The sequence below is a fragment of the Leucopleurus acutus genome (assembly GCF_964270905.1).
Source record: "Leucopleurus acutus genome assembly, chromosome: 8".
Classification (NCBI taxonomy): Eukaryota; Metazoa; Chordata; class Mammalia; order Artiodactyla; family Delphinidae; genus Leucopleurus; species Leucopleurus acutus.
The window spans coordinates 98,843,988-98,867,453 of NC_139151.1; the positions used below are offsets into that span (position 1 = coordinate 98,843,988).

At 46.5% G+C, this 23,466-nt stretch overlaps 1 protein-coding gene across 5 annotated transcripts in view; it reads left to right on the top strand.

Moving 5' to 3' along the window:
* The window catches only part of STX3 (syntaxin 3), a gene marked incomplete at its 3' end in the record, with an annotated part of 143,598 nt that overhangs the window by 26,315 nt on the left and 93,817 nt on the right, over window positions 1-23,466 (top strand). Inside the window, exons 3-12 of one of the 5 annotated variants that reach the window (XR_014326409.1) lie at window positions 1,678-1,777; window positions 2,363-2,437; window positions 3,568-3,635; window positions 12,561-12,669; window positions 13,749-13,822; window positions 13,952-14,086; window positions 15,850-15,960; window positions 17,472-17,585; window positions 21,935-22,032; window positions 22,563-22,582. Coding sequence is in view for 4 of the 5 variants with exons in the window: in XM_082845612.1 (XP_082701738.1) it covers window positions 1,678-1,777; window positions 2,363-2,437; window positions 3,568-3,635; window positions 12,561-12,669; window positions 13,749-13,822; window positions 13,952-14,086; window positions 15,850-15,960; window positions 17,472-17,555 (756 nt within the window). Of the gene's footprint in view, window positions 1-1,677; window positions 1,778-2,362; window positions 2,438-3,567; window positions 3,636-12,560; window positions 12,670-13,748; window positions 13,823-13,951; window positions 14,087-15,849; window positions 15,961-16,081; window positions 16,193-17,471; window positions 17,586-19,576; window positions 19,793-21,090; window positions 21,490-21,934; window positions 22,033-22,562; window positions 22,583-23,466 lie in introns of those variants that run through there. The other 4 variants (XM_082845612.1, XM_082845611.1, XM_082845613.1 and 1 more) reach the window with 4 other exon arrangements.

Sequence of the window (23,466 nt, forward strand, 5' to 3'; positions counted from 1 at the left end):
TTCACAGGTGATAACACAGGCCTTTTTGATAGCTGGGTAGTCTTGGGCTGCTGCTGAAAGTGAAGCAGTATGAAGAAGCCGAAAACATTGTCTTAGCTCTCATGGAAAAAGCACCCCAGTCGGATTCTGGAGAGCGCTGTTTGAGCGCTCTCTGTTTGAGCACCAACCCTGTGACCTATGACCTCTGTAAACTTAGTTTCCTCATTTCAATAATGGTCTGAATGCAGTGCCATGGATTGTTTTGCCAGCTGTGAAAATGCTTCACAAATGTGTGGGTAGCTACTTGTATTTGTATTTACGCTCTGATGATATTATTAGACTGAAAATGTATTCTGTATCTTTCTTTTTGGTTTTTCTGTTTGTTTTTTGTTTTGTTTTGTTTATTCTGTATCTTTAAGCAAGTAATTCCATTCTCAAACTATGGTGCATCAAAGCCAATATATTGGGTTGGCCCAAAAGTTCGTTCGAGTTTTCTGTAACGTCTTATGGGAAAAACCCAAAGGAACTTTTTGGCCAACCCATATTTGTAGAGGGTCAAATCCCGGCTCCACTGTCAAAATTCCTAATTTGAGGGCTAGAGCACTCAAGTTTTATTTCTTTGTAACTTGGAGAGCTGTGGTCAGGGTTGTTGTTGTTTTTTTCTTTAAGTGAATTATTCACCAGAGGGAAGGGCTGCCGGAAGCTGCATATTGAGTTGTATTTTCGTTGTATCTCAGGTGTTAAGATCCTACTCTTTGGCATTTTACAAGATTTCTGTCTGTTGACTGTGGCCGTGTTGATGTGCCCCTCATTGTGGAAGTGAGGCAGGTAGATGTGGTGGGTTTTGAGGTCTCTCTGGCATGTGCTGCTCGCTGCGTATGCACTGGTACCGCAGCGGAGGCCGCGGTGCCGGGACAGCCGGTGCCTTTGAAGAGGGAGCCGAGGCTGAACTGAAACGCTCAGGCAGCAGCGTCCTGGGACGGTGTTCCACCTGGGAATGAGGCATGGCTAGAAGTACTTTCTGATACACACCTTGTACAGTTAGGAACCTCAGAAATGGGCAGAAATGGTCCATGGCTTGAGCTCCTGGGTCTCGATCGTCTAAGGCGATCAGCTAGTAAGAGGCGTTTCCCCAGAACACATGTCCGAGAGAAGCTCAGCATGTCCTGAGATGGTCATTGCTTCGTCTCTCTCTCTCTCTCTCTCTTCTTCATCTCTGTTTCTGTCTTTCTCTTCCTCTCATTCTTCTCTCTGTGTTTCTCACTCTCCAGGTTTGTTCTCTCCCTTTCCCTTTCTTTCTTTCTTTCCTTTTTCCCTCTCTCCCGTCCTCACTTTCTGCGGCTCCACTTTTGGAGGAGCTGGGGATCTGCCTGGTAAGGTTTCTTGACCCTTCACTCTGATTATTCCTCGGGAGTTGTCCTGGCCCTCCTTGACTCTGGCCGGGATCTTCCCATCCAAGGTGAGTAAACGTACTCCTCTCAGGGAGCAATGAGGACGGGTCTTCAATGACTGCTCTGTTTACGTTCGTTTCTCTGACTATGGAAAGGGTACTCACTGGGCTCACTGGTCCTCAGAAGACATTTCCTGTCACCATCTTATTCCACAAACCCAGAAGGTGGGCAGGGAGCTCTGTTTTCATCTCAGTCATGGCTATATTCTTCCTCTTGATGACAAAGGCTATCATCTTTCTAATTATAGATCGAGGAAACTCGACTCAACATTGACAAGATCTCAGAGCACGTGGAGGAAGCTAAGAAGCTCTACAGTGTCATTCTGTCTGCACCCATTCCAGAGCCAAGTGAGTGTTGACTCAGGGCTGAATCACCCAACGGTGACCCTTGGCCACTGGGGCTGGGCCTTGGTTTCCTCCCTCTGTGAGCAGCAGGGGAGGGGGTGTATTACCTTCCACTAACATATGTGCCATATCATCTCCCGTCCTCCTCTACCCTCTCCTGGTCACTGCTCTGCTGCTGTTACCTCTTCTCTTCATGGTCCAACCCATTTAGCCAAACTCTCCTCTCCTTCCCAGCTAGTCCCTCTCATGACTGGCAACGGCTCTTACAGCTGCCGACATACCTCATCTCTGTCCCACCCACCACTGCCCCTGTGCTATTTCCTCTGCCTGAAATGCTTCCCCAGTACCCCCCTATTTTTCCACGAGGTGTTTTTATTCTGTAGTTCTGGGGTAGGATGCCAGGAAAAAAATGCCTTTTAAAAATAAGCTTTCTGTGATTCTAATGACAGATGTCTTGAGAGCCCACCAGGATACTTACTGCTGTGGGCAGTGGGCACCTGAGAAACTCCCCACCTCCTCTGTTGATTGTTGTAGCTGACTAAGCTCTCAGTCTCTTCTAACTGACTCTGCCTGCGTTTGTTTATCCAGAAACCAAGGATGACCTGGAGCAGCTCACGACTGAGATCAAGAAAAGGGCCAACAATGTCCGGAACAAACTGAAGAGTAAGAAAGGCACAAAGGGAGCCGGCGGCACTCCCGCCATCCGTCTCACGTCCGGGGTCCAGCTCTCCTGGACCGGAACTCTTCCTGGCGGGAGTGACACCACCCTTGCCGTCTTTGCTTCTGGTCTGGGCACTGTCCCTGGAATGACCTATTAGAGCCCCAGACAGTTTACCTGCTCTCGAGTCATGACTGTGGTTGCGAGAGTCCAGAATTGAAGTTCGGAGATGGGAATGAAAGTGTGCTTTCAGCTACTGGGTATTTGGGCGACTTGGTCCCTTAGCTTTAGTCCCTCGACTTTTCTCTTCCTGGTCCCATTTCCTTCCCCAGCACCTACGTCCATTTGAACAGTGATGTTAGTGATGTACGGATGCCAGATGGATTATAGAGTCTGGAGACATTTCTTGGGGGCCACGTATCACCCTCCCTTCACCCCCGTGCCCGCCCCTCAATTTAGGGCGCTGTTCAGTGAAGCCACTGTGGTAGATTCAGTTCCTCTGGGGGTGCAGAAGGTTCCTTAGTTCCACGGCTGTCATCTGCATTCTTGCCGCACTGTACTTGCTGACAAGGCATGCTGTTGGTCTGAGAGTGCACGCAGCATCGCTCAGCCTAATTTATCATTTCTTCCCCCCAGACAGCCTGTACTGCCTGTTTTCATGCGGGTGGAGGTGGAAGTCGTTAGTGGCAGCTTCCAGTCATAGCCGTGATCGTGTGCCAAGGCCTCTGTGTGCATTCTCATTGAATTTTCACGTTGGTGCCGCTAGGGGGGCACTGCTGTTTATTCCATTTTACAGACGAGAGCACAGGAACACTAAGAGAGGTTAAGTGGCTTTTCCAAAGTTACATGGCTACTAAGCGGCAAGGATTTGAGTCCGAGTCTCTTAGTGACAGAGACTCATGCTGTTAACCACTGTGCCGAGAGGTATCCAAGGAAGAAGACCCGGCAGTAGTAAAGGTCGTGGAACGCGTGTCCCGTGGCTCAGGTGTGAGCTGACCTTTTGAGACTGGACCTACCTGCTGTTACGTCTCCTGGGCCGGGTGTGTGAGAGAGAGAGAGGAAGCCGCGCTGCACAGTGTGTTTCTTGGAGGAGAGCAGCAGATGCGTTGCTAGAATAACGTCCTCTCCCATCCAGGCATGGAGAGGTGTATTGAAGAAGACGAGGTCCGGTCGTCAGCAGACCTTCGGATTCGGAAATCCCAGGTGAGATTTTCCCTGGTCTAACCGCCATCTAGTCCAATCTTTTAATTTTTTTTTTCTTAGCTGTGGAGTCTTTTTAATTAAAAATAATTTTTTTTAATAAATTTATTTATATTTGGCTGCATTGGGTCTTTGTTGCTGTGTGCGGGCTTTCTCTAGTTGTGGCGAGCGGGGGCTACTGTTCGTTGCGGTGCACGGGCTTCTCATTGCAGTGGCTTCTCTTGTTGTGGAGCACAGGCTCTAAGTGTGCAGGCTCCAGTAGTTGTGGCTCACGGGCTTCGTTGCTCCACAGCATGTGGGATCTTCCTGGACCAGGGCTTGAACCCATGTCCCCTGCATTGGTAGGCGGATTCTTAACCACTGTGCCACCAGATAAGTCCTTTTTCAAAATCTTTATTGAAGTATAGTTGATTTACAATACTGTGTTGGTTTTAGGTGTAGAGCAAAGTGATTAGGTTTTGCATATATATATATATATGCTTCTTTTTCAGATTCTTTTGCATTATAGGTTATTATAAGATATCGAATATAGTTCCCTGTGTGATACAGTAAATCCTTGTTGTTTATCTATTTTTTTTTTTAACATCTTTATTGGGGTATAATTGCTTTACAATGGTGTGTTAGTTTCTGCTTTATAACAAAGTGAATCAGTCATACATAAACATATGTTCCCATATGTCTTCCCTGTTGCGTCTACCTCCCTCCCACCCTCCCTATCCCACCCCTCCAGGCTGTCACAAAGCACCGAGCCAATATCCCTGTGCCATGCGGCTGCTTCCCACTAGCTATCTACCTTACTACGTTTGTTAGTGTGTATATGCCCATGACTCTCTCTCGCCCTGTCACAGCTCACCCTTCCCCCTCCCCATAACCTCAAGTCCATTCTCTAGGAGGTCTGCGTCTTTATTCCTGCTTTACCCCTAGGTTCTTCATGACATTTTTTTCCTTAAATTCCATATATATGTGTTAGCATACGGTATTTGTCTTTTTCTTTCTGACTTACTTCACTCTGTATGACAGACTCTAGGTCTATCCACCTCATTACAAATAGCTCAATTTCGTTTCTTTTTATGGCTGAGTAATATTCCATTGTATATATGTGCCACATCTTCTTTATCCATTCATCCGATGACGGGCACTTAGGTTGTTTCCATCTCCGGGCTATTGTAAATAGAGCTGCAATGAACATTTTGGTACATGACTCTTTTTGAATTTTGGTTTTCTCAGGGTATATGCCCAGTAGTGGGATTGCTGGGTCATATGGTAGTTCTATTTGTAGTTTTTTAAGGAACCTCCATACTGTTCTCCATAGTGGCTGAACCAATTCACATTCCCACCAGCAGTGCAAGAGTGTTCCCTTTTCTCCACACCCTCTCCAGCATTTATTGTTTCTAGATTTTTTGATGATGGCCATTCTGACTGGTGTGAGATGATATCTCATTGTAGTTTTGATTTGCATTTCTCTAATGATTAATGATGTTGAGCATTCTTTCATGTGTTTGTTGGCAGTCTGTATATCTTCTTTGGAGAAATGTCTATTTAGGTCTTCTGCCCATTTTTGGATTGGGTTGTTTGTTTTCTTGTTATTGAGCTGCATGAGCTGCTTGTAAATTTTGGAGGTTAATCCTTTGTCGGTTGCTTCATTTGCAAATATTTTCTCCCATTCTGAGGGTTGTCTTTTGGTCCTGTTTATGGTTTCCTTTGCTGTGCAAAAGCTTTGAAGTTTCATTAGGTCCCATTTGTTTATTTTTGTTTTTATTTCCATTACTCTAGGAGGTGGGTCAGAAAGGATCTTGCTGTGATTTATGTCATAGAGTGTTCTGCCTATGTTTTCCTCTAAGAGTTTGATAGTTTCTGGCCTTACATTTAGGTCTTTAATCCATTTTGAGCTTATTTTTGTGTATGGTGTTAGGGAGTGATCTAATCTCATACTTTTACATGTACCTGTCCAGTTTTCCCAGCACCACTTATTGAAGGGGCTGTCCTTTCTCCATTGTACATTACTGCCACCTTTATCAAAGATAAGGTGTCCATATGTGCATGGGTTTATCTCTGGGCTTTCTATCCTGTTCCATTGATCTATCTTTCTGTTTTTGTGCCAGTACCATACCGTCTTGATAACTGTAGCTTTGTAGTATAGTCTGAAGTCAGGGAGCCTGATTCCTCCAGTTCCTTCTTTCGTTCTCAAGATTGCTTTGGCTATTCGGGGTCTTTTGTGTTTCCATACAAATTGTGAAATTTTTTGTTCTAGTTCTGTGAAAAATGCCGGTGGTAGTTTGATAGGGATTGCATTGAATCTATAGATTGCTTTGGGTAGTAGAGTCATTTTCACAATGTTGATTCTTCCAATCCAAGAACATGGTATATCTCTCCATCTATTTGTATCATCTTTAATTTCTTTCATCAGTGTCTTATAATTTTCTGCATACAGGTCTTTTGTCTCCTTAGGTAGGTTTATTCCTAGATATTTTATTCTTTTTGTTGCAATGGTAAATGGGAGTGTTTTCTTGATTTCACTTTCAGATTTTTCATCATTAGTATATAGGAATGCCAGAGATTTCTGTGCATTAATTTTGTATCCTGCCACTTTACCAAATTCATTGATTAGCTCTAGTAGTTTTCTGGTAGCATCTTTAGGGTTCTCTATGTATAGGATCATGTCATCTGCAAACAGTGACAGCTTTACTTCTTCTTTTCCGATTTGGATTCCTTTTATTTCCTTTTCTTCTCTGATTGCTGTGGCTAAAACTTCCAAAACAATGTTGAATAGTAGTGGTGAGAGTGGGCAACCTTGTCTTGTTCCTGATCTTAGTGGAAATGCTTTCAGTTTTTCACCATTGAGGATGATGTTTGCTGTGGGCTTGTCATATATGGCCTTTATTATGTTGAGGAAAGTTCCCTCTATGCCTACTTTCTGCAGGGTTTTTATCATAAATGGGTGTTGAATTTTGTCAAAAGCTTTCTCTGCATCTATTGAGATGATCATATGGTTTTTCTCCTTCAATTTGTTAATATGGTTTATCACATTGATAGATTTGCGTATATTGAAGAATCCTTGCATTCCTGGAATAAACCCCACTTGATCATGGTGTATGATCCTTTTAATGTGCTGTTGGATTCTGTTTGCTAGTATTTTGTTGAGGATTTTTGCATCTATGTTCATCAGTGATATTGGCCTGTAGTTTTCTTTCTTTGTGACATCCTTGTCTGGTTTTGGTATCAAGGTGATGATGGCCTCGTAGAAGGAGTTTGGGAGTGTTCCTCCCTCTGCTATATTTTGGAAGAGTTTGAGAAGGATAGGTGTTAGCTCTTCTCTAAATGTTTGATAGAATTCGCCTGTAAAGCCATCTGGTCCTGGGCTTTTCTTTGTTGGAAGGTTTTTAATCACAGTTTCAATTTCAGTGCTTGTGATTGGTCTGTTCATATTTTCTATTTCTTCCTGATTCAGTCTTGGCAGGTTGTGCATTTCTAAGAATTTGTCCATTTCTTCCAGATTGTCCATTTTATTGGCATAGAGTTGCTTGTAGTCATCTCTCATGATCTCTTTTATCTCTGCAGTGTCAGTTGTTACCTCTCCTTTTTCATTTCTAATTCTATTGATTTGAGTCTTCTCCCTTTTTTTCTTGATGAGTCTGGCTAGTGGTTTATCTATTTTGTTTATCTTCTCAAAGAACCAGCTTTTAGTTTTATTGATCTTTGCTATTGTTTCCTTCATTTCTTTTTCATTTATTTCTGATCTGATTTTTATGATTTCTTTCCTTCTGCTAGCTTTGGGGTTTTTTTGTTCTTCTTTCTCTAGTTGCTTGAGGTGCAAGGTTAGGTTGTTTATTCCAGATGTTTCCTGCTTCTTAAGGTGGGCTTGTATTGCTATAAACTTCCCCCTTAGAACTGCTTTTGCTGCATCCCACAGGTTTTGGGTCGTTGTGTCTCCATTGTCATTTGTTTCTAGGTATTTTTTGATTTCCTCTTTGATTTCTTCAGTGATATCTTCATTATTAAGTAGTGTATTGTTTAGCCTCCATGTGTTTGTATTTTTTACAGATCTTTTCCTGTAATTGATATCTAGTCTCATGGCGTTGTGGTCAGAAAAGATACTTGATACAATTTCAATTTTCTTAAATTTACCAAGGCTTGATTTGTGACCTAAGATATGATCTATCCTGGAGAATGTTCCATGAGCACTTGAGAAAAATGTGTATTCTGTTGTTTTTGGATGGAGTGTCCTATAAATATCAATTAAGTCCATCTTGTTTAATGTATCATTTAAAGCTTGTGTTTCCTTATTTATTTTCATTTTGGATGATCTGTCCATGGGTGAAAGTGGGGTGTTTAAGTCCCCTACTATGAATGTGTTACTGTCAATTTCCCCTTTTATGGCTGTTAGTATTTGCCTTATGTATTGAGGTGCTCCTATGTTGGGTGCATAAATATTTACAATTGTTATATCTTCTTCTTGGATCGATCCCTTGATCATTATGTAGTGTCCTTCTTTGTCTCTTTTAATAGTCCTTATTTTAAAGTCTATTTTGTCTGATATGAGAATTGCTACTCCAGCTTTCTTTTGGCTTCCATTTGCATGGAATATCTTTTTCCATCCCCTTACTTTCAGTCTGTATGTGTCTCTAGGTCTGAAGTGGGTCTCTTGTAGACAGCATATATAAGGGTCTTGTTTTTGTATCCATTCAGCTAATCTGTGTCTTTTGGTGGGAGCATTTAGTCCATTTACATTTAAGGTAATTATCGATATGTATGTTCCTATTCCCACTTTCTAAATTGTTTTGGGTTCGTTATTATAGGTCTTTTCCTTCTCTTGTGTTTCTTGCTTAGAGAAGATCCTTTAGCATTTGTTGTAAAGCTGGTTTGGTGGTGCCGAACTCTCTCAGCTTTTGCTTGTCTGTAAAGGTTTTAATTTCTCCATCAAATCTGAATGAGATCCTTGCTGGGTAGAGTAGCCTTGGCTGCATGTTTTTCTCCTTCATCACTTTCAGTATGTCCTGCCACTCCCTTCTGGCTTGTAGGGTTTCTGCTGAGAGATCAGCTGTTAACCTTATGGGGATTCCCTTATATGCTATTTGTTGTTTTTCCCTTGCTGCTTTTAATACGTTTTCTTTGTATTTAATTTTTGACAGTTTGATTAATATGTGTCTTGGCGTATTTCTCCTTGTATTTATCTTGTATGGGACTCTCTGTGCTTCCTGGACTTGATTAACTATTTCCTTTCCCATGTTAGGGAAGTTTTCAACTATAATCTCTTCAAATATTTTCTCAGTCCCTTTCTTTTTCTCTTCTTCTTCTGGAACCCCTATAATTCGAATGTTGGTGCGTTTAATGTTGTCCCAGAGGTCTCTGAGACTGTCCTCAGTTCTTTTCATTCTTTTTTCTTTATTCTGCTCTGCAGTAGTTATTTCCACTATTTTATCTTCCAGGTCACTTATCCGTTCTTCTGCCTCAGTTATTCTGCTATTGATCCCATCTAGAGTACTTTTAATTTCATTTATTGTGTTGTTCATCGTTGCTTGTTTCATCTTTATTTCTTCTAGGTTCTTGTTAACTGTTTCTTGCATTTTGTCCATTCTATTTCCAAGATTTCGGATCATCCTTACTATCATTATTCTGAATTCTTTTTCAGGTAGACTGCCTATTTCCTCTTCATTTGTTAGGTCTGGTGCATTTTTATCTTGCTCCTTTATCTGCTGTGTGTTTTTCTGTCTTCTCATTTTGCTTATCTTACTGTGTTTGGGGTCTCCTTTTTGCAGGCTGCAGGTTCGTAGTTCCTCCTGTTTTTGATGTCTGTCTCCAGTGGCTAAGGTTGGTTCAGTGGGTTGTGTAGGCTTCCTGGTGGAGGGGACTAGTGCCTGTGTTGTGGTGGATGAGGCTGGATCTTGTCTCTCTAGTGGGCAGGTTCACGTCTGGTGGTGTGTTTGGGGGTGTCTGTGGCCTTATTATGATTTTAGGCAGCCTCTCTGCTAATGGGTGAGGTTGTGTTCCTGTTTTGCTAGTTGTTTGGCATAGGTTTTCCAGCACTGTGGCTTGCTGGTCGTTGAGTGAAGCTGGGTGCTGGTGTTAAGATGGAGGTCTCTGGGAGATTTTCGCCGTTTGATATTATGTGGAGCTGGGAGGTCTCTTGTTGATCAGTGTCCTGAAGTTGGCTCTCCTACCTCAGAGGCAGAGCCCTGCCTCCTGGCTGGAGCACCAAAAGCTTTTCATCCACACGGCTTTTAAAGAAACGGTATGCATCCAAATTTTAAGCCTCTCTCTCCAGAAGTTCCTTAACTTCAGACAAGTTCTTTAACCTTGAGAGCCTCTGGCCACAGGCTATCCGGACCCTCTCTCTCTGTTTATCTATTTTATATATAGTAGTGTATATCTGTTAATCACACATTCCTCATTTATTCTCCCCCCTTCCCCCTTTGTAAGCATAAGTTTGTTTTCTATGTCTGTGAGTCATGTCTGTGCTTCTGTTTTGTAAATAAATTCATTTGTATTATTTTTTAGATTCCACATATAAGTGATGCGTTTGTCTTTCTCTGTCTGACTTACTTCACTTAGTATGATAATCTCTAGGTCCATCCATGTTGCTGCAAATGGCATTATTTCATTCTTTTTATGGCTGAGTAGTATTCCATTGTATATAGTACCACATCTTCTTTATCCATTCCTCTGTTGATGGACATTTAGGTTGCTTCCATGTCTTGGGCTATTGTAAATAGTGCTGCTATGAATGTTGGGGTGCATGTATCTTTTCGAATTAGAGTTTTTGTCTTTTCCAGATATATGCTGGGGAGTGGGATTGCTGGATCATATGGTAACCCTATTTTTAGTTTTTTAAGGAACCTTCATACTATTCTCCACAGTGGCTGCACCAATTTACATTCCCACCAACAGCGTAGGAGGGTTCCCTTTTCTAGCTGTGGAGCCTTTAAAGCAAAAAACAACCAACAACCACTGTCTGGAACTCAATTTGAGGAACTGATGGAGGGGAGCTGCTCAGGTTGAAGTGGGGGACAGGGCCGAGTCCAGCTGGTGGCCCCTCTCACACTGTCCTCTAAGGAGGTGCCTGAGGCTCCCAGAGCACTGCTGAGGGTTTAGTGAGCCTCTTTGGTTTACAGGTGAGGAAACTGAAGTCTTCTCTCTGAAAACTGTTGGTCATTAGTTGTCCAGCTTGGAGTCAGGGTGTTTGGTGGCCATCAAAGATATGATGCTTGTTGTTGGACTGGCACGGTGCTCAAGGAGCACAAGGAAACTATGACATAAGACCCACAGGAGAACGTGTATGGAGACCGGATCAAATGCACGTGCTCCCAGCATCAGACGATCTCGGGAAAGACTGGGGTGGCCAGAGGAGGCTGGGCCTTGGTGGGCAAGATGCCAACATGGACAGGCTCGGGGAGAGGTTCTCCTTAGAGGCATGGGGGCAGGAGTGGTGTGTGTGGGTGCCTGGGTGGGTTGGTAGCAGCGGGGGTGGGGGTGGGTGTGAGGGGCAGACGTGAAGAGAGCAGCCTGTCTAGAGAAAAACGTTTGTCATGGGATAGTGGACGTTGAGTTTTTGGTAGAGAACATAGCACCGTATTCCAGAGGCCTTTGGCTGCAGTCCAGGGAGTTTGGAGCTGACTGAGTAGCCTGTATGCATTTACTTTGGGTTGCAGTTTGTTAGGAGGATAATATGGGAACCATTTGAAAACTGGATCAGAGTGGGAAAGAGGCAAGAGGCAGGTGGGTCTCTAGTTGGGTTTTGCAATGATTTTGGTCTGAATTTGCCCGGTGGTAGTTGGTTTGAAAAAAGCATAGATATTGGTGATTTTGCAAAGGAAAAACCAGTAGGGCTTGATGCTGAGAGGTGAGTAAGGAAAAAAAATGATAAAGATTTGAGTTTAGGCACCAGGGCCATTGACTTGAAGGCACTGAGTTAGAAGCAAGAAAAGTTGGGGAGGTCAGTTTGAGTAACAACCCAAGGATCTTTGGATGTAGGAGGGAGTCCGGCAGCTTTAGAAAACAGGGCCTCTGAGATTCACAGGGTATCTCCTTTGGCCTCACAATTACTATAGGAGTTCAGCAAGACAGGTTAATAGATACTGAAAACATGCTTTGGAAAGGTCAGCCGACTTTTCCAACGGTGTAAAGTTAGGAAACCAAAAAACTGAGTCTTGTACCTGGTCTTTGTTTTGTTCTGTTTTCGTTTTTATACAATTCTGAAAGGTTACTTTCCATTTACAGTTATGACCAAATGTTGGCTGTATTCCCCGTGTTGCACAGTACATCCTCGAGCCTGTCTTACACCCAGTAGTTTGTACCTCTCACTCCCTCACCCCGATATTGCCCTCCCCGCCCCACTGGTAACCACTAGCTCCTTCTCGTTACCTGTGAGCCTGTTGCTTTTCTGTTATATTCACTAGTTTGCTGTATTTCTTAGATTCCACATATAAGTGATATCATACAGCATTTGTCTTTCTCTGTCTTATTTCACTTATGCCTCCCAAGTCCATCCATGTTGCTGCAAATGGCAAAATTTCATTCTTTTTTTTTTATGTCTGAGTAGTATTCCATTGTAGATATCTATACCACATTTTCTTTATCCATTCATCTGTTGATGGACACTTAGGTTGCTTGGCAATTGTAAATAATGCTGCTGTGAACATTGGGGTGCATGTATCTTTGCAAATTAATGTTTTGGGTTTTTTTGATATATACCCAGGAGTGGAATTGTTGGGTCATATGGTAGTTCTGTTTTTAGTTTTTTGAGAAACCTCCATACTGTTTTCCAGTGACCGTACCCGTTTACATTCCCACCACGAGTTGTCCCTGGTCTTCTGGTTCCAGGACCAGTGCTGCTGTAGATGAGGCTGCGTAGGGGCTGGGGTTCTGTAAGAGTTGTGGACCTTCCCCTCCCTCGCTCCTGGGGGCTCACAGCATTTGACCTTGCTCCCACAGCACTCCGTCCTCTCCCGGAAGTTTGTGGAGGTGATGACCAAATACAACGAGGCCCAGGTGGACTTCCGTGAACGCAGCAAAGGGCGAATCCAGCGGCAGCTCGAGATCAGTGCGTGTTTGAAGTTTGGCCTGTGCCCCTTCACCCTTCCTGCCACGTGCTTGTCCGTTCCCAGTCGTGTCCTCCCCTCTCCCAGGGGAGAGGGAGCAGCAGCCCCGCTGGTGGCTTCTGCCTTCTCTTTTGTGCCCAAGCTGGGGACAGGCTTCACAGCACTGGTGCATCCTGGATGGTGCGTCTTAGGCTGAAAGATGGCTCGGAGTTACAGGCCCGAGTCGTTTGCCTGCCGTGGGAGCCAGCGTTTCTGCATCCAGAAACTTGCTACACAGCTGCACTCCTTGGGGCTCATGACATCTTTCGCTGCCTGTTTGACAGCAGAGAATGGTGCTAGTTGCCATGAGGAGTAAAGAAGTTACTACAGCCACGCCCTTTAGGAATCAGAAACTGGACTGCAGGGCCCCGCAGGGCGGAAAGCGCTTTGAGCGCAGGAACTGAGTGAACAAGGGCGCAGGCAGAACAAAGCACGCGTGTTCAGGAGGGAGAGGCCGTCCAGGGCCTGGGAACAGGGCACATTTGGGTGGAGCAGGGTGAGGTTAAGGCGGATGGAGGGAGGGCTCACCCAGGAACTGGCCCCTTGTTCTGAGGCCCTTGGACTCCGTGGTGGAGTGAAGGGGGCCAGGAGACATTCTAAGCTGGAAAGGAATGTCATCAGACATGGGCTTCAGGAAGGTAACTGTTGATAATGTTGAGGACGGATTGGATTAGGGGAGAAATCCAGAGAGAGGAGCGTCAGGAGGCTTGTAAGGCCATGGTCTTCAGAGTGAACTTACTGTATTCCCATTTTCAGGGAACTTTTTTTTTTTTTTTTTTTTTGCGGTACGCGGGCCTCTCACTGTTGTGGCCTCTCCCGTTGCGGAGCACAGGTTCCAGACGCGCAGGCTCAGCGGCCATGGCTCACGGGCCCAGCCGCTCCGCGGCATGTGGGATCTTCCCGGACTGGGGCACGAACCCGTGTCCTCTGCATCAGCAGGCAGACTCTCAACCACTGCGCCACCAGGGAAGCCCTTTCACGGAACTTTTGAAATGGTGAGCGTTGATCTTATGTTTGATGCTCTCCTCCTTTTGTTGTAAAGCCGGCAGGAAGACAACAGATGGGGAGCTGGAGGAGATGCTGGAGAGTGGGAACCCTGCCATCTTCACCTCGGGGGTGAGTGATGGTGGGGGCGGGCTGGGCTGCAGAGGCCGGGAGGGCGGGGCGGCGGGAGCCCCGCAGGGGTGTGGTGAGGCTGCGGCGGGCGTGACGGCAGACGGTCGGTCTCTGTGCGGCCTGGCCTAGATCATCGACTCTCAGATTTCCAAGCAAGCCCTCAGTGAGATCGAGGGACGGCACAAGGACATCGTGAGGCTGGAGAGCAGCATCAAGGAGCTTCACGACATGTTCGTGGACATCGCCATGCTGGTGGAGAACCAGGTAACAGTGGGTGCCGCGTGGGCAGGGAGGAGAGGAAGCCCGGGGCTTCCCGAGAAGGGCGAGACGGGACTCCTGGAAAGCCGGGTGGGGTGGGAGAATCCTTGGGAAATTGCGTAGTAGATGCTGACATTTTGGGCAGTCGCAGCCTCGTCATTCATGCTGTTACTTTGGCCTGGAGGTCATTTCTAATTAATATGGGGTTTGACGTGCTCTGTCAAGTACCTGGTTCCCTCCAGCCTCAGGACCGTGGTCTTTTTTAAATTAGAGATATGGGCTCTTAATGGTGATGCCTTAAAACAGTCTCCTGATAGGAACTGTTTCACTGGTGACACTGAAAACATGGGGCCTTTTCCCCCGTTTATGGTGAAAAGTTAGGCTTCACAGAGGTTTTTGTATTTTTCCATTTTTGTTTTTTCTTCTGTATGTGTGTTTTTCCAAAAATGCTGACAGTTTTTGCTAAGGAACAGGAGCAGACAACAGAAGGATTGAAGGGACAGCGAAGTGGTATTTACAGAAAAACTGGGAACAGTGCTTAGCTTGAGAGTCTGTTTCGTCCCGGGTAATCTTGCTCAGGGGTGGCTGGCTCTGTCCCCAGCCTATGGTATCAGTGTCACAGAGTCACGCGTCTCCTGGTTCTTACGATGCAGTTAAATTCGCCACTGTGTCATGGTTTGGTGCCACTATTACCATGAACTCCCAGTGGCTCTGCCACCTGGAGAGGATTGAAAACTGCTTCCTTTGTAGAAGGAAACCTAACTGAAGCCCGAGCACCACTCGGCTGGTTTTGACATCAGTTCCCTGCTCTGGGCTCGGGGGCCTTTCTTCCACCCCCTTGCAGCCGTTGAGACCATTTCTCCTGCCCCTCCATCCCTACCCTTCTGTTTTCTCCCCACACTGCCTTGCCGAGGAACTGGTTTGAGATTCAAGTGATGGTAAGTTCTGTTCTCTGTGTAGAGACTGCCATAACGCCATGGGTTGGGTTGAGGAAGGTCTAGATGGGTGAAGGGAATTCCCATCCTAAGATGCACAGAACTCAACTGGAGACACCAAACTTCTGGTCAGGAAGCAATAGCCGGGCAAAGGTTGGGAATCTTATTAAGAGACTGCTGTCTCTTAACCAGATAACTCAGGTAAAACCAATGTCTGTCACTTACGGGACCTGGGAGTACCTTAGAGAAAGCAACTGTTCCCACCTCAGCTATCTATTGAGCACCTGACGTGTGCTGGGCACTATTCTATAGTAGTGAATGAACTCAGTTCAGGCCGAATGAACTTGGTTCAGGTCTGAATGACCAGGAAGAAGCCAGCATCCTGGCGACGCCCTAAGAACATGAGCTAGATGTATTGGGTTGGCCAAAAAGCTGGTTTGGGTTTTTCTGTGAGATGTTATAGAAAAACCCAAACGAACTGTTTGGCCAACCCAATATCTTGGCTTCTCTCTTCACATACTTAAAAAAAAAAAAAGTGGCGGGATCCTTCAGAATATCCCAGGCATCTAGACAGTGTGCTCCAGGTGCCCAGTGCAGTGCTTGTCACAGAGAAGTAACTGAGTGAATGTTTCTGGAATGAGTGACAGCCACCAAGGCCTGGGGAACCATAGGTAATCACGGGGAAGTTGTACAAGTTTGCCCCACAGAAGGCTGCATGTTAAAGTTTCCAGATGCTCTTCTTGGTGCTGAAAAGAAAGAGAACCCCTTTCTCATGTGAGCTAGGACTGTCCTGGGGTGGCTTTCCTGGGTGTGACTAGCGTCTGTCCTTTGCAGGGTGAGATGTTAGATAACATAGAGTTGAATGTCATGCACACGGTGGACCACGTGGAGAAGGCTCGGGAGGAAACAAAAAGAGCCGTGAAGTACCAGGGTCAGGCCCGGAAGGTGAGCCTCTCCTGCTGCCTTCGGAGAAGAGAGTCCACCGTGCGCGCCGTCTCTCGCTCTTTCTCTCCTCCCTCTCCCCGTCCCTCTTTCTGCTGGACCCACCTCTTGCGTCCGTGGAAAGGGAGCCATGATTGATCGTATTGAGAACAACATGGACCAGTCAGTGGGCTTCGTGGAGCGGGCCGTGGCAGATACCAAAAAGGCTGTCAAGTATCAGAGTGAAGCTCGGAGGGTGAGCCCTTAGTCCCAGCTGGACCGACCGGCTTCTCCTTCCTCTGGTCGCCCCCACCCATGTCCTTGAGCCCGTGCCTTCCCTCCGTCTTGGCCTCATCCAAAAGCCTACCTCAGCTTCCCCTAGAGAATAGCTGCCCTTCCTTCCCAGGGGTGCCTCGCATGGATCTGGCTCACGTGCTCTCTACCCAAGAACCCCCATTTGCAGGCAGCTCGGCATCACTGCCCAGGTGTTGCTGCCAATGCCCTGGACAGAGCTCGGGATCCCTTCAGCCGTTACACTTGACTCGTGCGCCTCAGAAACCTCCTTCATTGCCTTCCACTCCGGTAGCCCAAGCCCTGCCCCACTTGGCTGCTTCTTCTCTATCATGAACCCAGTGGTGTGCTGATGGCTATGTGAACATTATCTTGTATCTTGGGAGCACCTGCTATTTCTCCTTTATAGATGAAACAGTTGAGAATCAGAGGTTAAGTAACTGGCTTCAGGCCACCTAGGAAGCATAGGAACCAGGATTCAAATTCAGCGTTCAATCCCGCTCTTTCCATCCTGTCTCCGCTGCCCGCCCCCCACCTCTAGTTCTGGTGCCCCTGTCACCTGAGGACCTCTAAGCTTCTCTGCCTAGTGGCCGTGGTGGCTGGCTCTGGCGGGTTTTGCTTTTTAGCCTGCTCTTTTCTGTTTCTCTTGGGCTCTGATATTTTTGTTCTTCAAGTCTTTCTTTTTCTTCCAACTTTACCTATTGCTTGGGCAGGTATCTAGGGAGCTGGGAAGTTATTTTACATGATGAATCCAGGCTGGTTTGCAACAGGACCGTAACCATACTTTCTGATCCCCAGTCACCGTACTGGGTTTGACAGGTGGGAATGTACTTTGGGGGAGAGATGGACAGATGTTTGTAATTAGGACTATGTCAAAAATGTTTTTATACTCCTTCTTGAAGAGGAACAAATGAGTCACTTATATCTTGGCCTGTTGCTGCTTGGAGACCCCATTATGGTTGCCCTTCTATCTGTGCACGTATGAAGGCTGCCGTGTGAGCTGAGAGCTGATGGAAACTCCCTATTTCCATCTGCTGGCATTGCTAGTGCAGAAGTAATTTAAGAAACAAAGTACCCTAATAGAGTGTCTTTATGTAGAGATGGTGGCTTTTTATTTCATTTATTTGGATTGATAAGAAGCTTCCTATGTAGAGGCAGAGGGGTTGGGTTTTGGATGACTTACTATGGTTTTCTGGTTGTTTGTAATAATGACTTGTTTTTATTTCTCTTATCCCTCTCTCCAGAAATTGATAATTATCATTGTGGTAGTGGTTGTGTTGCTGGGCATTTTAGCGTTGGTTATTGGACTTTCCGTTGGGCTGAAGTAAGGGCGGCCCGGAAGGCTGCTGCCCTGAAATGTAAGTAAATGGAAGGTACTTGGGGACTCTGGATTGGCTCCCTCTTGAGAAATGAGCCTGGGATTTAAAATTCTGCTTCTTCGCCCTGTGGTTGTCCTCGGACACACCGAGCGCTCTAAGACTTCAGTACCTGTGCGTTCTTTCATCTATGTAACTTGCTATTCTCGGGTCCTGGCTGCATGCAGGGGTTGGGTCTCCGTTCGTTCCTATTCTGTGGCTCTGTCCCCGCCCTTGTCCGCCCCTCATTTTCACTCCCTTCCCCAGCAAGCCTGCTCCTCCTCAGTTGGGTGCAGTCTATGTCTGCGATCTGGGGTTTGTCTTGTGAGTTAGTACTGGCTTTCGGGTATCTTGGGCTTTGCCTTCCGTATCCTTTTCAGTGTAAATGAAGCTTTGAATCGGGATTTGGGTCTGCAGGGTTTTGTTTGTGGTTGACTGGTTGGATCTCGAATGATAAGAGTAGCTACCATTTTTGAGGGCTGGGTTGTATCAGACAATGTACTAAATAAACACCTTACACATGCATCACTGAATCCTCATGTCGCCCACATGCGACAGGTGCTATTATCATCCCTATTTTACAGATGAAGATGCTCAGGCTTAGAGAAGTTAGGTAACAGGCGCGTTTGAACACACAGCTAATAGTGGACCTAGCTTCTCTTTGTAAAACAAGGTGGCCATTTATCATCATCTGCAAAGTCTAGAAAACCTTAGAGGATAGCAACTTTAAAAAAAAATATTTATTTGGCTGTGTCAGGCCTTAGTTGTGGCATGTGGGATCTTCGTTGTGCCATGGGGGAACTTCCGTTGTGGCGCGTGGGCTCTCTAGTTGTGGTGCGTGGGCTCAGTAGTTGTGGTGCGTGGGCTCTAGAGTGTGTGGGCTTAGTTGCCCTGTGGCATGTGGGATCTTAGTTTCCTGACCAGGGATTGAACCCATGTCCCCTGCATTGGAAGGCGGATTATTTTTTTTTTTTTTTTTTTTGCTGTACGTGGGCCTCTCACTGTTGTGGCTTCTCCCGTTGCGGAGCACAGGCTCCAGACGCGCAGGCTCAGTGGCCATGGCTCACGGGCCCAGCCGCTCCGCAGCATGTGGGATCTCCCCGGACTGGGGCATGAACCCGTGTCCCCTGCATCGGCAGGCGGACTCTCAACCACTGCGCCACCAGGGAAGCCCGGAAGGCAAGGATTCTTAACCACTGGATCACCAGGGAAGTCCCAATAGCAACTTTAAAATTCAGGATATTAATTTCTTTAAAATCTGGTAAAAAGAATAAAACTGACCACTGAATCAAGGTTTCATGTGTACAGCAGTAGCATGACAAGAATCATCTAGTTATTGGCACTGTGAAGACTTCTGTGACCTCTTAAGTATTATTTTTCTGAATATGTTTATGCTCCCCAGTTGTGCTCTAGGATAACATCATCACCCCATCTTCATTGGGGAAGCTTTGTGAAGCTCAGTGAAATTAGGAACTTGTCCAAAGCCTACACAGCTTGCAAGGCAGAGCAGGTGTGACGCCTGAACTTTTCTGCATCTTCTTTCACTGTGCCTTTCTGCCTCCTAAGGTTAGTGGGGGATAGGGGGACTAAGGAGAAGATGATTCTAGTGCCAGCAAGCTTCTGAAACTTGTATTCGAAAGGTGTTGATGGGAGCCCCACAGACAGAACAGGTGTTCTGCACCAGCGATGGTGCCTCTCTTCCCATAAGTCCTTCCACGGTGACGCGACAGCCCCTGGGAAAGGCTGTAAAAGGCCCAGGGATTTTCGTATTTTTTTGCCTCTTGTAACAGGGCTTTTTGTTTCTTGCACGGGGGGGTATTTAATTCCAGGCCCTGTCGTGGGTTTGTGCTGAGTTTTCCATTGTTCTCTCTCTGCAGCTGTTTCTGATCTCTCCTCTCCACCTTCTAGGTATGTGGCTTGTGGCCGAGTCTTACTGTTGTTCTCCGCCGCCACCCTGGGCGCTGACCAGCTCCTCCTCCCCCTGCCTCTTGTAGAGCCCATTTCACCCCAGCCTGATGTGGCCGCCCTTGTCTTCAGATGGGAACGGAGTGTGAATGGCCTTCCTGAGAGAGTGGGACCTGTTCCCTTGTTTTCTTGTAACCACCCTTGGACCTGACCCAGCAAACAATCTAGCCCAGGAGAAATCTAAACTACTGATGCAGCCCTCAGAACCTTCTCCTGCCCCACCAACTCTGAAGCACCTTCTCCTGGACTGTAGGAACTGCCCCAGCTTCTCCTTCTCCCCTCTGATGTGTCAAATTATGCCCCGCACCTTGGAGAACCTACCTGAGACCTCCCCAAGGTGCTGTATTTTCTACCTCATGGAGTGTTCTTCTCCCCAAAATCGCAGTGTATTTTTGGGGGGGCGGGGGGGATATCTTTAACAAAGCAAGGGGATTCTTCCAAGTTGGGCAACAGTAAGGCTTGGACCTGCGTCTTCTACCTGGCAGGATCCCAGTCCTCGTGGCTCGTCCTCCCTGTCCTGAAAGTAGGAGGGACTGGCAGAGGTCGTTCTGGTCTTGGAAGCTGACTTCTTGTTTGAAATTCAGCCTCAAATTAAGCTCTTAGTGTGTTCCACTCGATGGCCCAACTCGATCTCTGTCTATGTTGTACTCCCGCATGTTGACTCAAGGAGGCGCTGCCACGAGGCAGTCGTCTGAGGTTACCGTCTGTAAAGGCTGGGGTATATGCAGTAACTGTTTCTGTGTCTCAGTCCTGGGAACTAGCTGTTTACTGTTAGAGTGATGCTTTGTGAAGCCATTGCCTTGAGGCCCCGAATAACCAGGCACTAAAATGAGGCCAGGGATGAGGTGCTCGAGTCTCAGGCTCTGGGAATGTTTCAGGCTGGGGCGAGTATGAGCATTCAGTCATTTCACGTGTTCCAAGTGTATTTTTATAATCGTGTGTGTGAGATGTATGTACATATATGTATGTGTCTCTCAGGAAGTAGGAAACTGGAAATGAGGTTATTATAACCTCAAAAAAATAACTTGAGCTAGGCTAAAAATTAGGTAAGAGACATTTGCTTACCTGCAAATGAATCATAGTAGAAATGTGATCTTCCCACATCATCGGGAAACCTGCTGTTTTCTGCACAAGCGCTCGGAGAATCACAGATGGTTGGGGCGAGGACTAACTTGATCCCCATTAGGTTTTTAGCAGACAGAAGGTGGGACGAGCTCGACACCTCTCCCCACTTGCTGCCTGGGCTAGGCTTGTCCTGAGAACGTCCCAGCAATCTGGTACCGTTCATGTGACCTTTGGGACGTCCTGTCTCCAGTGCGGAGTCAGCTCGGGGAGGCCGGGGTCTACTCAGCAGCTGTTCCTGCTCCCAGATTAATGAGCTTCATAGATGCTTTGTCGCCCCCACTTGTCATGGAGCAAAGAAAAGCCAGGAAATGTTTAAGTGTAGTGACCGTGCTGAGCCAGTGTGAGCCCCTTAGATCCCCTGCTGGTCTCTGCCAGCCTCCCGGATTGATATTTCACCTTTGACTTTAATGCCTTCTAGGACAGGGCGAGCACCCTAACCCAGGCATGGTCCATTGGCTTCCTCTGCAAAGGAATGATTACTCCTAATCATTGCCCAGCACTTGGACAGAGCCAAGGGGACGCCCTCTTGCCTATGGCTGTGATGTCCAACAGGCCTGGCTCCGGCAACGAGGGCAGACAAGCTTCAATCACAGATCTTTGCTCTCCTGAGATTGAGGCCTGGGGCTTATAGTTCGGAACACAAGTGAAGGGATTTTTGTTCTTTCTTTGTACTTTTTTTAAAAATGTAAACTTGATTATTTTATTGCTAATTTAAGAATAAATGACTGTATTTGATTGTGAAGCAGTTCCGGCTCGATGTCCCTGTAGAACACCTGGTGGCTGCCACCATGTGGTGGCTTTTGTTTAGGTTTCGGAAAGGGGTTAACATTTTTTTTAACCAGGTGCTACATCAGATGGATCAAAAGTTCTAATTTTTGAAAATGGTTGAACTCTCACAGAGTGCAGTGTAACTGTATTTGAGTCTTAGATTTCAAGGGAATCCCCCCCCCACAGAAGACTTCAGCTGACTCACTGAGAGTATCTGGCTCTGGGGGGAAGTGGCGTAAATCTGATACGATGGCAGCTGGAAGGCAGAACAACATACGAAACATCCTCTGAGCTCGCTGTTGATCTGATTTTTGCATCTCTCACCGAGAAGTAACATTTCTCTTAGTACCCTGGGTTCTAGAAGCCAGATCCATCTCCCTTTACCTTCACATCTGCTTCCATGCCCAGACCCACCCTCGTCTCCCGTCCTCTGGAACCCTCTCTGCAGCGACACTGTTTCTCACGTGCTTTTCTTTCCTTGTCTGGATGAGCAGAAGAAGATCATGATCATGATCTGCTGTGTCATCCTTGCGATCATCTTAGCTTCTACTATTGGGGGCATATTTGCCTGAAAAAACACAAAACAAAACAGGTGAGCCATCTGTGGGGAGGGTCAGGCCTGTTTTCGCTCAAGACGCTTGTGTCCTGAAGGCTTTGGTTGTCACCAGGTGCCTTAATCTGTGTGGGACTGGGGGCTGGGATGAAGGTTGGAGAAAACCAAGAAAAATGCGTGAAGAGGGAGTTGGTAGGGAATAGGTAGATGGGGAGACAGAAGGTGGCAGTCTGTCCCGTACGCAGGTCTGGTAGCAGAGTGTTTTGTTCAGAATGCTGTGCATAAGGGTGTTGATTTCCTGTAGTGAAATCTGGGCATTGGCATGTGGGAACGGCAGAGGAGAAAGAATTCATTATTGCATTAGAAGCACCCTGAACTCTTTGGAAGAGGGCCACACAGGGAGCCCCAAGTAAATATCAATAAAATTTTCCCCTTATGAGGTTAGGACAGGTTTTGGCAGCCTTGTGAGTAGTCCCTTACCCCTGTAGACAGGCTTGGTGATCCCAGCCCCACACGTTTTGCCGTATAATCTATGGTTTTCTTCCCTCCGTTTTTGTTATCCCCTTCAGTCCTCACAGATGGATCCTCACCTGGCATTTTCAATTCTTCTTCCACCTCTGTGGTGCCACCGCTTCTCCGCTGCAGATTCCTCCAAAGCTCTTCTTTCCATTGTGAAACCTCTTAGGACACAGGACCTCAACCACCTAGCAGTTAGAAGTTACGCAAAAGGAGATTTACAAAAATATGGACTTGGGTGGCAGGCAGGGGTGAAGGAACAGGGAGTACAGCACTGCGTAGCAGGTTGGGAGGATGGTTAAAGGAGGAGACTGCAGGGTAGAGGAGAAAGCATAGGTACCTGTTTAGGAAATAAACTTGGAGCCAGAGCCCACGCTGACGTTATGGCTGAAGCACACCCGCCCATCAGGATCTGATTTTAACTGCCGGGAGTCAGTCAGGATCAGGGCACTTGTTACTTCTGCTCTTCCAGTTCTAGGTCTCACCTTTGACCAACGCTCTGTCTCCTTCCTTCTTCAGGGTCCAACATTCTCCGAGGTGATTGTCTAACGATAGGCCCCAGGCTATCTCCCTCGCTGCTGTGTCCCCAGTGCTTAGCACAGTGCCTGCCGCTTACAGCTGCTCAAGAATCTGTTGACTTTATCTGAAATTAAGCTCTGATTTCTGCTATGGCCGAGTCCTTGGACTTGCCTCTTAAACGCTTTAAGGCATCAGTGGGAAATGGTCTGTGTCACAGGCCGTTTAGAAATGCCTGGGAATGGTCGATCCACCCACGCAGAAGCAGAGCAGGCCCCACTTTCACAACATACACTTTAAAGTCCTTTTTTTACGGGAGGTGGTGATAAGAGTTCTGTCAACGGCCTCTTACTTTGCAGAGATGGCTGGCCCCAGGATTGTGGTTCAGTAATTACACGTGGACCCCAAAAGAAACACGTTATGCTGTGATTGAACACCCAA